Source organism: Ochotona curzoniae, unplaced genomic scaffold (genome assembly GCF_017591425.1).
Source record: "Ochotona curzoniae isolate NIBS_2020 unplaced genomic scaffold, NIBS_Ocur_1.0 scaffold_1037, whole genome shotgun sequence".
In the NCBI taxonomy this organism is placed as follows: domain Eukaryota; kingdom Metazoa; phylum Chordata; class Mammalia; order Lagomorpha; family Ochotonidae; genus Ochotona; species Ochotona curzoniae.
In genome coordinates, this window is record NW_024467083.1 from 6935516 (window position 1) to 6949681 (window position 14166).

General features: G+C 43.7%; 1 protein-coding gene across 2 annotated transcripts in view; it reads right to left on the reverse strand.

Annotated features, from left to right (window-relative positions):
* Window positions 1–13762, reverse strand: part of ALG14 (ALG14 UDP-N-acetylglucosaminyltransferase subunit) — a 94454-nt gene extending 80692 nt beyond the window's left edge. Inside the window, exons 1-2 of one of the 2 annotated variants that reach the window (XM_040998599.1) lie at window positions 13558–13762; window positions 7737–7880 (exon numbers count right to left, since the gene is read on the reverse strand). In XM_040998599.1, the coding sequence (XP_040854533.1) occupies window positions 7737–7880; window positions 13558–13693 (280 nt within the window). In that variant the 5' untranslated portion in view covers window positions 13694–13762. Of the gene's footprint in view, window positions 1–7728; window positions 7881–13557 lie in introns of both variants that reach the window. The other variant, XM_040998598.1, reaches the window with a different exon arrangement.
* Between the last annotated feature and the right edge of the window lie 404 nt (window positions 13763–14166).

The following is a 14166-nucleotide window of genomic DNA, read 5'->3' on the forward strand; positions in this document are numbered from 1 at the left end:
TGCTAACACATTTGGCCATTTACATAAAATGGGTACAGGTCTAGAAAAATATCTTAGTGGCACTCAGGAGGAAACAAAGCCTGAAGGATCCTAAAAATATAATACAAGAACCTCTCCCAGATGGGAGATTGTACAGACAAGTCCTACAAACTTAAGAAAAATCCAAACTTACATAGTCAGTTAGAAAATCTTACTGAAAAGCATTAAAGGAGGTTTCAATAATGGAGAGAAAGAGAAGATATTTCAAGCTAGGAAGACTGTATCATATTAAATACTGATGTACGCAATTTAAGTCCAGTAAATAACTCAACTAAGTTCCTTGTGAGCTCGTCAATGCTAATTAAAAAAAAATCTAGGTAAAGAAGAAAGAACAATTTAAATACTTCCTAAAAATAAGATTAGAAAACTGTGTAGCTCACAAATGGTTTAAGAACCACTCAACCAGGGCCCGGCACGGTGGCGCAAGTGGTTGAGGTCCTCACTTTGCATGCCCGGGATCCCATATGGGCGCCGGTTCTAATCCCGGTGGCCCCACTTCCCTTCCAGCTCCCTGCCTGTGGCCCGGGAAAGCAGTTGAGGACAGCCCAAAGCTTTGGGACCCTGCACCCGCGTGGGAGACCAGAAGAGGCTCCTGGCTCTGGATCAGCATAGCGCTCACTTGGGGAGTGAATCATCGGACGGAAGATCTTCCTCTCTGTCTCTCCTCTCTGTATATCCGATAAAAAATAATAAAAATAAATCTTTAAAAAAAAAGAACCACTCAACTGAATGGAGAACTATGCGTGCACGGGAACTTGATGGAACAGAGGTGGACCCTGAAGATCTATGGGACAGAGACTGCTCAGAAAGTGATGCTGGGCTGGGACAGCTGCTTTCCTTAATGGAAATCAGATCCTCTTAAACATTATATGGAAAAAAAAAACCCATTCCAGATAGATTTAGAGCCACATATGGAAAGCAAACTGCTAGAACATTAAAAAAAAAAAAACAGCATATGACTCTATGACCCCTGGAGTCCTATGCACAATATGAAACTGGCAACTACTTAAGATTTTTAATTTTAATAATATTCTTGTTTTACTTCCAAGAAATTTCATTCTTGTTTTGAGATTGCTTCTTCTGTAAAACAAAACAGCTTACTTGGCTAACGGGCTATGTCTTTGAACTACAAAACCAGCACAAAAGTTAAAAAGGTATTTTGTGTTTCTCTATTAACTGCTTTGTTTGCCGCCTTCTTCTTCAATCCTGCTGAGTCTTTTTATAATGTCTGACCAAGCTTAACTTTCAGCTTATAATCCTAAATGAAAGGGGTTCGGCTGTGGGGTTGTGGCAAAAGCATTTCCCTGCAGTGTGGTGGCTGAGGGCAGGGGTGCCCCAGCCAGGCCAGACCTAATGCTGGGACTCAGGCCAAAGTCACCGCCAAAAGTCAGTGATGCAGTCCTAGGCTCCGCCTGCTGCCCACCTGGTGGTGAGATCTGGGGTTTTTAGGATATGTAATTGCTGCCTAGGGACACCCATGGATAAGGCCAGTGTGAGTGTAGGTGAGGGATGAATTCTGGGTGATTCCCAGCAATGGGGTCACAGAACTTTCTGGCAAGCGTGGGGACTGAGACCTGGTGATTTGGAGGGGAGAGTCCATAAGATTTATTTGGGCCAAACTGATTCACCAGCCCAAATGGGCATCCTGAGATGGGCTGTTAGCATAGAGCATCGCTGACTGCCACATACCAGTTCACATGAAAGCTATGGATGGGGGTCTATCCGGCAGGGCTAGGTACCAGTACCTGACTGGTGGAACAGTGGACGGGGTCATACTTGGCAGGGTCAAGACACTAACCAGCACATGAAAGGATCAGGTCTGGGTTTGATTCTGTGGGAAAAGTGTGGGCCCAACCCTGTGGAAAAGAAGTCCCTGGTTAGCTCGCGAGTTGGGGTGGTGATGAGCTGAGCTAGGTGTGACCATGGAACCTGCTATCACTTATGGTATAAAGCAACTGACAACAGTCTGAGCAGGTCAAGGCAGCAGCACCCGAATGTGCATCCTAAAATAGGATGTGGAGTGAGCCGAGCTGCAAGAGGGCGGACTGGGCAGGGCCAAACAAACCTCAACTCACAAAGAAGAACAGAAATCAGGATGGTGCACAGGTCATGCCAAGCTAGGCTCTTACACCGACTGGTCTGCATGAGCCAGGGATACTAGGCCGCAGCATTGAAGGCAAAGGCTGAGACAGATGAGGGGCTAAGCCAACTGGGTCAGAGCAACCATTGGTATGCGCACAATCTAGGGTTGGGAATACTCGGTTGGGGGGCTATAAGAGTACACCCTTGCTGGGGTGGGGCTCCTATGGAAGAGTATGGGGGCCAGAGTGGAGGATGTGTTCTGGTCTGGATATGGCTGCAATCTCCCTTGGCTGGGGCTAGATGCCAGCACCATCTGGTGCTCTGGAGAACCTGGGTAGGTGTAGGACAGACTAGGGTAGGTCTCTGCCCCTACTGAGCCATGTGTGAGCAGTGTCTGAGTATGGACGAGCCTTGGTTGGGCTGAAACATCCAACAAAAAGAACCAGAATGGATGAAGGCCAGCAAGGAGGGCTGGCCCTTGACCCACCAGTATACGCAAGATCTGGCATAGGGAGAAGTTCTGATGGAGGAGCTTGGGAATCTCCTCTGTCGGGACACAGTCCCTGCAGGTGAGCACAGGAACCACAATAGGGAGCAAATCCAGACCAGACCAGAGAAAGATAGCCACCATCATACATTTGGCATAGGTCAGGGGCACACCAGGCTGAACCAGTTCACATAACCCACTGGCGAATCCGAGTACCGGAACAGAGTGTGGGTCAGGTCAGGTTCGGTCGCAACACAAACCAGTGCACATTACGGAATGCCAAACAGCACACATGAGAACCAGGGAGGGATAGGGCAAAGCCAGTAGGGGGAATGTGGGCTCCCCTGCTGGAGAGAATGAGTTGGGGTGGGGGCAGACCAGACCAGGCAGGGCCACAACACCTGTGGGCCTCATGTGAGCTGGATCAGGGAAAAGCCAGGTTGGGCTGACTGTTTCGGCTGGCGCAAGCAAAAATTAGAGCAGGTGAGGGGTGGCTGGGCTTTGCCGCAGCATCAGCTAGCAGAGGCTGGCATTGGGGGCTAATGCTGTCAATTTAAACTCTAGAATCACCTGGAGAGTGCATAATCCAGGAGTGGGAGTTGTCTAGTAGGGAAATAATGGGCACCTCCCTTTTGGGTTACCACTCCCACTGGAGAGCATGAAAACCAGTACAGGAGCAGGGGTGGCTAGACAGAAAGGCACCTGTCAGTATGTGTGTGGGCTGCATAGTAGGTTAGTTGGGTTGAACTAGGCTTCAATGTCCACTGACACGTATGAGAGCTAAATGGGATATGGGACAGAATGAACAAGTCTGTGGTACATACTGGCAAGCATGGGAACCAGGGCAGGGGGCAGGCCTGGTAGGGGCTATGGGGAGTCGCCCCAACTAGCCTGAAGCTCCCACTGGCTTGCGTGTGCACTGAGTATGAAGTGGGCAGGATTGGGCTGGACTACAACACTCATCAGTTCGTGTGAAAGACAAGGTTAGAAACAGAACTGATCCAGCAGTTGCAACCACCAACATGTGCATAAGCTGACTGGGGTGACAGACTGTGCTGGACTATGTATTGGCAAGCACACAGAAGAATCATATCTGGGATCACCTCAGATGAAGTTTCTTTGGAGATCCCTCCAACTGAACTGCTGATCTCAGAATGTCAGCCAGTGGATTCTGAATAGATTTCATCATGATTGGAACAGTAAGATTGGCAGCAATTTAGAACTATTGAACTATCAAAACTGCTTGAGCAGGACCCTTGGAGCATGCTCCACATAGGGGACCTGGGATGGGTGGGAGGCTTGGTGGGTTTCTCTGTTTCTCCCTTTACCCCAGATACAGGGGAAAAAATGATGATATTAGTGTGGAAAGAATGGTCTTACCCACTTTCCTGTAGCCCTTGACCCTTTGTACCCTAATCACTATGTAAGATTATAAAAAAAATAATAATCATAAATGAAAGTCTAGATCAATGTCATATTATAGAAGTTTCTACAATGAAGAAAATGTTCTATTTTGCTCTGTGTCATTCAGTAGCTAGCAGCCACCATGTGGCTATGGAATATCAGAAATGGAGTTAATGCAACTCATGGAATAAATTCTAAATTTTATTTAATTTTAACTAATTGATATTGAAATATAAACAGTGACACGTGAATACTGAACAGCGCAGGTCTACACTGTTTGGTGTTCTTGGTATTCAGTAAAGGTATTCATTACTACTGACTTCTCCCCAACCCTTCCTTTTCTTGGTTTGGTGGGCTTCATGGAAGGTAATGAATATGTACAGCTTGCGTCTTTACTCCCAATTAATAATAGGATTCTTATAAGTATACCCATTTATTATGATACCATATTTACCACCTTTTTCTATACCTACCATGTAATGATGCATTTATATATCGGAAAACTAAGCTTGTAATGGTGAGTTGAGTGACTGTGCTATTGTGATAACTTGGGGATAAACAGTGGGGGGGATTATGGGAAGGGAGGAAAGGGAGAAGGAGAGATGAACCTCTGCTTATAAATCTGTATTATGAAAAAAAATTGTTTAAATAAGGTAGGTTCAGAGACAGGCATTTGACTTAGTGGTAGTAGTTAGGACATGACTTGGAACATCTGCATCTCATGGCAAGTGTCTGAGTTTGAGTTGTGGCTCTTCCTGCAGTCCAGTTGCCTGCTAATGCACACCTTGGAAGGTAGCAGGTGATGCTTCAAGCAACTGGTTTCCTGCCAGCCATACTGGCGACCCTGATTAAGTTTTTGGTTCCTGACTTTGACACAACTCAACTCTGGACATCGTGAGCATTTGGGAGTAAAACAAAGATGGGATTTCTCTCTCTCTCTTGCAGTCTTTTAAATATATGCATATATATACATATATGTGTATATGTATGTAAATAAAAAACTAAGGGGAAAAAAGATGGTATCAGGGATCACAGGTGCCAAGTTCCCTACACAAGATAAGTAGGCGGATTTCTTCCTTTAGTAGGGTTTTGATGGGAAAGTGTCTATCCCTTTCCCTTCCCCCAGACTGGTTTGTTTGTGTGTAAATACACAGCAAATGTACACACACACACACAGGCACTCACCTAAAAACACCCAAATCTTTGGCTTTTACCAGTGTGGGTAAGTTTGTAATTTACTGGGTTATAAAGTGGTTTGAGTCACACTATGTGATAGTCTTTTACATGATATCATTTAGCAAATAACCCACAAAGTGATGGAACTATATGGGGAATATTTAATATTTATGCTAAATTAAAACCAGAGCCTGAAGATGGGATACAGCTTCGGAAAGAACAAATAACAACTGAGTAAGACCAAAGATCCCTGCTCCTTACACTGAAGCAACAGTAGGAACTTTGTGACTACTCTGGTCTTTATCACTTTGTAAGTGCCCTAGACTGCTGGCAAATTATTCTTGTGTTTGAAAAAAAAAAAAAAAACCACAATTTTCTTCAAATTCTCAACCAATTTTCAAATACATTCTAGGAGATCACATGACATTGAGTCTCTGCTGTCCTGAGAATTCCCTGATAGTCCTCTCTCACTGAGTTGAAGAGTTGTATAGGAGAAGAGAGGTTTCAGGGAAGACGTGTGTAGGTAGGTAACACATCCTGATGTGGCCCTGGGTGAGGCAGTGAAGCCTCTGTGCCCTGGTTTCCTCACTTGGAAAATGAGGATACTATTATATGTCTCACAGTTATTGACAAACCAATTGTTGGCATTTTCAATAGGTTCTATGATTTCTTTATGTTTAGTAAAAGGAAAAAAGGTTGCCAAGGATTGCTGGTAACCACTGGAAGCCAGGACAATGCAAGGAAGGACTTCTGCCTAAGGCCTTCAGAGAAAAGAGGACCTGTGGCAACTTCTTTCCCAGAGCTGTGAGACAAAGCATTCCTGCTGTTTTAAGTAACACACTGTGTGGCGCTTTGTTACAGCACCCATGACAAAGAAAAACAGAATGGATTCCTCAAACAGAAACTGGAAGCATTCTGGATCATCTCCCACATCAAAACAAGGTTCCAATACATGCTGCTATGGCTGAACGATGGAGAAGCCATTGCACGTTGATTCCTATTCTGGTTAAATTTGACATGAATTTTCTAAGAACACATTTTTATTTTATTTTTCCAACTATTTATTTATTTCAAAGGCAGAGAAACAGAAAAATACAGAGATATAAAGATTGAGATAATATATATATAAACATAGATATAAATATATAGATGAAATGTATAAATCTCTCTATATAGCTATATCTATACATATAGATAGTGATAGAGATACATGAGAGGTATCTATCTATCTATACAGAAAGAGAGAGAGAGAAAGTTGCCATCCATTGGTTTGTTCCTTAAATGCCTGCAGTGGCCAGGACTTGGTCAGGACTTGGCCCAGGAGTGAGAATGTAATCTAGATCTCTCAGGAACATGGTGTCAGGCAGTCAATTACTTGATCTATTACCACGGCATCCTAGGATCTGCACTGGCCAGAAGCCAAGTATCCAAACCCCTGGGTAGAATGCCTACTGCCACCACCTGTACACCATTTTTATTTGCTAAAGGTTGGCCCTGATGAGACACTGACTCCATTCTTTAGGAGCTCTGAGCCTAAAAAAACTCAAATAAATAAATAAATAAATAATAAACTTCAATGGGTCTGCGCTTGGACTACTGTCCACTCCTGAACTACCCAGTGCAGCCCCGTGGCTGTGCAGTTCCTAGAGAGAGGAATGGATGGAGATAAACAACAGAGGGAAAGCTCTGGTTTCTTTCCACAATAAAGAAGTAGTTTTACCTTTTTATTATTTGCTTTTTACAAACCCACCAAATTCTGACTTAAATATTCAAATAAGGTAAGTAATCACAGGTAGAGTTAAATCTAAAGAGAAATACAAGCACAGTTTGAAAAATCAACAAGTAATCATACATAATTGTCAATAGATAGTGCAGACTGATAAAGAAATTTCTTAACAGCCATGAACACATAAACTGGATGCTTTATATACGTAAGTATAAAGAAAATAGTTTTCAGGGGACAATTTATGGTACAGCAGATCCAGCTGCTGCTTGCAAAACCAGAATTCTGTATGGGTACCAATTCATGTCCCAGCTGCTCTACTTTCAATCCAGCTCCCTGTTAATGCACTTGGGAAAGGCAATGGGAGACGACTCAGGTATCTCGGCCCCTGTCACCCATCTGGAGACACAGATGTGACTCCTGGCTCTTTGCTTTGGCCCTAAGTTGGCTGTTGTCACCATCTGGGGAGTGAACCAGTAGATGAAGATCTCTTTCTCTGTGTGTGTCTTCTTCTCACTCTATAATCCTGACTTTCGAAATACATCTTTAAAATAAGTAAATAAAACAATTGTCAAAGTTCAAAGTTCAGTGAAAAATGCTTTTTCCTAGTTAAAATAAAGGCAACTAAGTAGTTGTTTTTTAATTTGAAAATGTGCTTGACAGATTATCTTTTGTTAGTAAAGAAAATTTACTTCTCCACCAGCTAAGAATCTGACTGTTGTCAGTAGGGTAGTACAAAGCCATTAGAAGATCTCCATAGACCATTAATCTTAAAGTACCACTTGGAACTTTCTCAGAAGTAGAAATGATCACTCACCGTGCTACTAGGGTCTCTATTAGCTCGAGCACGCTCCAAAGCATCTATTTTCATGGCACTCATCTTATCAGTGTCAGCAAGGATGTAATGTCTAGGTGAGTAAGCATCGGATAAGCTCTCCAGCAGTCTCAGGATCTCCGTGGTATGTCCACCTGGAAAAAAATATCAGAAAGCCTAAGATTAAGAAAGCCATGATGAACATATCAATTGGACTCTGGACACTAATGTCACATCTTCAGAGGATGAAGGATCACCATAATTGTATATTTCCAAAAAGACACAAGGTACATTTAGAAACAGTAATTAAGCCTGTATATAAATACTACCTTTATGCAGGAGAGAGGATAATAAATGCATACAAATAAAACTGGCACTAGCGACAGGTGCAAGGAAGTCTAACAAACAACTCCAATTATCAGTAAGACTGGTAGGAATGGGCAACACACACACAGATAAAAAGGAGGCAAGACTGCCAAACAAAAACAAAAACAAAAACCACAAACAAATGTTTAAAATGTGGTAAGAAGGTAAATGGTTGTAAAATATTGAAAAACTAATGCCCTCCAAGTGAAGAAAATCCCTGGTAAAAGCCAAGAGGACTTGGAAGGTGAAGCTCCAGGGCAAGGAGGGAGGCCATCTGGGCAGGGTGGCCATGGTTAGGGCACAGGGTGGCAGACCTGAGACCTGCTGTCAGTGGGGTGATGGGATCACCAGGAAGGAAGGCAAGGGGGAAGCCCCCCAATGTTCCTGTGCAGAGAAGTGAGACCGGAGTCACCTGAGTCCTGCTGGGAGGGCTTGGGACGTCGTGGGGAGCTTGTGCTCATCACTGTAACCCAGCTCTCAAGAGGGGTTTCAGCATGCTGCAGCTCCCCAAAACTCACTGGCTTCACCAAAGGCCTATGCACAGTTTCTGAAGTCTTATACAATCTTCAATACTAAATACTTCAATTTTAAAAGCATAAATTCATACATCAGCTGTGTTCACTGATCATGTAAACCACAATGAAAGAACATCTGCCTATCTAGAAACCAACCACTTAAGCAAAATAAATTCTCCTTATCACCTGTTTTTAATTCCTCGAGCTCTGTGCCTCAGCCTGGTTGACATCTTTAACATTATTTACATTCATCTTATTTTTTTTTCAACTTCCTCCTTACCTTGGGTCACCTCCTCTTACGTGCAAAACTTCCCCATCCTATCTTCCTTAATGTAAGAAATGGTTTTAACAGTGACACGTGAACACACAGAAAAATAAACAAACAAAGCATGTGTTTCTGGCAATGCACATATTTTTTTCTTCCAGTAGAAATGCAATGAATTCTTCCTAGATTCCAGAACGGATTAGATATTGGGAAGAAATCTGGCATACATCTAGTGTGACTTTTGAAGTTAGAATCATGCATTCACTTTGTAACTTGTTACTCATCTTGTGATTTGGTCCTCTGGTTTACATTCGTTACAGGTTCGTTTTGTTTTGTTTTGGCCTTGGAAAAGTTGTGGTGATTTGCAAAACAGGTACTTGTTTTCACAGCCAGGAAAACAAAAGATAAAGACTTAAATTCACCACAACTTCTTTTTTTTTTCTTTAAAAAAGATTTATTTATTTTTATTAGAAATGCAAATCATTTATAATTAATTAATATTTTGTTTTAATATTTTATTACTATATATTTTATTCTTTATTTTATGACACAGTTTAATGTCTATTAAACACAACAACTTTGCCCCAATGCCTACTAAACACAACTTTATCATAATTAAAATGTCATTCTCTCTGCTCTCAGAGACTCAGTGTCCCCCTCTTTCACCTCTTTTTTTTTTTTAAATAAAACTCACTGAATACATCATCGATGATTTAACCTTCTTACCAAAAAAAGGTCATTACTGTGATGGACTGGGTCTTCCATTTAATTTTTATTAAGTTTCTCTGGGAAGGCAGTTAATAAAATCCTCTCATTTCTTCCTCAAATATAATTCAGCATCCAGTCACTCTTAGCACTTCCTTTGCCACCACCTGGCTCCAAGTAACTACTACCTCTCTCATGGAACAAGAGCAAAACTCCCGGGAATTCACTGCCCCCCTCCTGCTCAGTCTACTCTTCACACAGCATCCGGCGGCATCCCAACCGGCCAACTGACCTCTGCTCAAAACCCACCAATGGCTGCTCATCTCACACAGGAAGGAAAGCCTCTTACCAATTTGCTACTGCTGGACTTTCCTCTCCTCTCCCCCCTAACTCTGGCTACTCTGGCTGTTAAGGCCTCCTTGCTACTGGATGTTTGTTATTTCTTCAGGAATGTGCTTCCTGACAATTCTGTTAAAAATCCAGGTCTCCTTACTCATATCACAGCAGGTTTCATCATGGAATTTATTACTTCGTCTATTTTTTCCCCTTCTTTTAAATAATTGTATAGTTACTGAAAAAGGACACACACACACAATCTTCCATCCACTGGTTTCACTCCCCAAATGACTGGGATGAGTCAAGTGGAAGCCAGGCAGATGTATAGAGAGAGAGAAGGATATACAGAGAGAAATACCATCCATCTGCTGGTTGACTCCCCAAACGGCCACAAGAGCCAGACATGAGCAGATCCAAAGCCAGGAGCCTTCCAGGAGCTTCTTTTAGGTCTCCCATGCAGGGGTAGGGTTCCTAGGCTTTGGGGCCATTCTGCACTGCTTTCCCAGGCCACAGGAGCTGGAAGGAAAGCTGAGCAGCCGGGACACAAACCAGTGCTCATATGAGATCCTGATGATTGGGATGGGATGATTAGCCAATTATGCCATCATGCCAAGCCAATGTATACCTCCAGGAGGCAGGCACCATAAAGGCAAGAGTTTTCATTCATTTTTGTTACTGCTATATTGCCAGACCTTTCAAAAAGTAGATCTTAAAAACAAAGAGATATTTCCAACACTTAATGAAAAATTCATATTAAGTCTAAATTTTCCTAAGGATAGCATACCATGTTTGAAACAAAAGTAATCATTTTCACACAAATCCTGAAAATATGAGTGGTTTCAAAAAGTTCCTGGAAAATATGTATTACATGAAAGAACAACTGACAGATTTAAAAACTATCATGCATCAAAATAAACTTATCTTTTAATTTCATTTTCCAGGAACTTTTTGCAGTGTGTGTCACTAATTTCATGGCACCCAAAAATCACACTTTTTTTTCAGGTCTTAAAACACTGAAGACTCTCCCTCCTCCAAAATTTTGGAAATGAACAGTTCAACTGTTTATCTGATTACAAGATTCTTTGAGGCCCATGCCCATTATTATCCTGAATAACTGGAATGACCTCTGACTTTTCAGTCCCTAACCTTGGTTTTTGGTCTACCAAACCCAACACTACCAAGTCAATGGGTTCAGGGGTTCAGTTAGCAGCTGTTTAAGTTGGAAACTTGTACATCACCCTGTGTCCCTTCCCACCCCATCACCACACTTTCAATCTCCTAGATTCGTTTGAAGGCATTTGCATCTCTCTACCTCTGCACTCACCACTTCAGGCAGGTTCATCACGTGTCATCTCAACTATCTGGAGGGCTCCTACTCACTCACTGCCTTAGTGTCTGTCGAGACGCTCTTGTGACACTCGAAGCTGGAAAACCTTGGAGGAAGCTCACTGGATTGAGGAACTCTCACTGGCAAATGTTTTCAAAGATCCCTTTGCTCCTAGAACTAAAAGCAATCACCATTTACTAAACGCTTACAATATGGAATACCTTGCTGAACATCCCACACACTACATTTACTACATTTAATCTCTTCCAGGCTTTCTCAGTAGACACAGAAGACTCAGCGAGATATTAATTTGCCTCAGATCACCAAGGTGGTAAGGACTGAACTCTAGCATTATGTCAACCTAGAGGCCTGTATTCCTAACCCCTGCCTGCATGATACAGAACAGCAGAAGACACGTGGCTCCACAAAGCAGGATTTACACTAACCAGAAATGGCTAGACTCAGCTCACCTCTCCACAAGGAGCTCCAGGCAGTAGTGCTCTCTCTCTACTCTCAGTGCGACTGGCCATTCCAAGTGTTATCACCTCCATTCTTCACATCCAACCACCAGGGCTCCAGTTCTGCTTTCTCTGTGCTAATTAATTCTCAGCCATTATTCAAGTCTAGTGTCCTGTTTCAAGTTCAGATAAAGTGGTGCTTCTTAAGATCACCTTTAAGAGCTGGTACTTTTTATTGTAAGATTATAGCATTTTCTCATTATCGTTTTATTTTCTGTTAGTTTTTCTGTATTCTTCATCCCATTTGTGGTTCTCTGTACCTTTCATGATGTCTGACACACAAGGTAGGATTACATCTTATTTGTGTTATTTGCAGCGCTTACCTTAATACCCAACTGCTCCTTTGGCTCAAAATATATTAAGTGAAAAAAATATATATTAAATGAACAAGACGCTGAAATACACTTAAACATAAACCTAGGAAATTTGCTCATACTGTGTTATTCCAGCCAGCTGCGGGTATTTCCAACATATACACTGAGCATTTGCGTGTACATCAGGGTGCAGGAGAGTCATGAAGGACTTAAGGAAGGATTTTTCAATCAACAGCATACGACAACACACAATCACGGGCCCTCCAGATGAGACTTCAGCTGCAGCATTCCTATCATGCTGGCATCACAGCTATAATTTCCAGTGCAGTGCATTACTCATGTGTTTGTGGTGTTGCTGGTATGAGCAGATCTATTGTGTTGCTGGTTGTATAAAGTTGCAGTATATGCAATTAGGTACAGGATATAATACACGATAATAAACAACCACGCTCCTGGTCTATGTGTTTACTACACTAGGCTTCTGGTTGCACAGGGCATCCTTCTCCTTATAAAACAAAGTTTAGCGTAAAAAGTAGCTCTGTTATGCCAGCAGCAGCCTCATACCTCTCATGTTTACTGGGCATCGTTTTCTCTTGTTTCATCTATCCTTGTGCTGTTTTGTTCCCCACGGCCTTAGAACGTTTGGGCTGTGTCATACATACTAAGGATGTTCGTGGAAAAAGGGAATTCACTTCCATGCAGTTTTCGCTTCCTTTCTGTCTCTCCCAACTGCTGGAATTGAACTCCATGCATATCCATTCTGCCCTTCCTTTTTCCTTCCTGTACTCATATTCCAAGAACGTTCTGAAGACCCCAGATGCGCGGACGCCGCAGGAGCCAGGTGTGTGGCAGGCTCCAGGGTCTGGGTCGGCCTAAGTGCACTGTGTGTGTGCACAATGACGACGTCAGGATGCTTGTCTCATCACGTGAGCAATGCATGGCTGCCAGCACCCTTCCCCAAACCGTGCAACCAGCAGCACGGATGGATGGGCCCTTCACTACCTCACAGGACAGCAGCCTGTCAAGCACCATCCGCCACCCCATGTGTCTTGTTCCACGGTCAGTAGATCATTATTTTCATCCTCGCGGACAGTGTAGACTTTCTATTGCCTTTGCCTCATTTATCATAGGATTCGTGTTTCCTAAATATAAAATGACTGGTAATCCACCACAGAAACACAGGGAGGTAAGCTTCAAAAGGCTTCAGCGTCCTCTCTGCTCGCTAATAACTTGTTTCAATAACTAGTATTACACAGAGCCTTAATTACAGACACGCGTTAAATTACATAAACTTGTTAAAAAGCGGTGGGGCCGCAGTCAACAAACTCGAAGTTAGCGCCTGCCGGTTCCGGTTACTCACAGAAACTACAAAACCCAGCATGCACGGCTCGAGGCAGTACCGAGGACACCACAGAAGTTTGTCGCGGTGTCTTCTGGGGTTTGTAGTGAGCGACCCAAGCCAGCCCGTCGGCGCCTCGGTACTTACCGGAGCCGGCCACTACCACGACGCTGAGAGACTTCCGGGGCGTAACGGCCTGGGAATGCAGCACTACCCATAGTCGCAGGACTAGCAAGGTCGCCACAGCTCCTGCCGCTGCAGCTACAATAAGCAGCCACACCATGCGAAGGAAAAACGCATGCGTACTAGTCCCTAGCGTCCGCGGTTAAAGTTCACGGCTACGGGCGCCGAGGAGATCCAAACGCGGATGACGCGCTCTCGGTGGGTTGGGCTTGCTTGAGCTGGGCGGAGGGACAGGTCGGAGGGGAAGCCGGCCTCCACTGGAGGCGTGAGGCCCGCTCTCCTAAACTCCCCACCGCTGCCGCTCCTCAGAAACTGAGCCGAAAATTCGGGAAGTCAAGCTCTGGAGAAGTTTGAGATTTGCGGGTGACCGCGTCAGGCCACTTGTGCGTCCTTACGACTCCCGAAGCTCCCCCACTTAGAAGCTGTTCCAACTGGACCAGGTTTGCCCTGAGGCCAACAGCATCCGTCGCTTCCGGGTCTTTACCTTTCCTACCTCACGCCCGCTGAAGCATTTATGTGGCACGTGCAGACGATACTGAAAGCTTTTGCGAATAAACGGTGATCTGAGGCGAG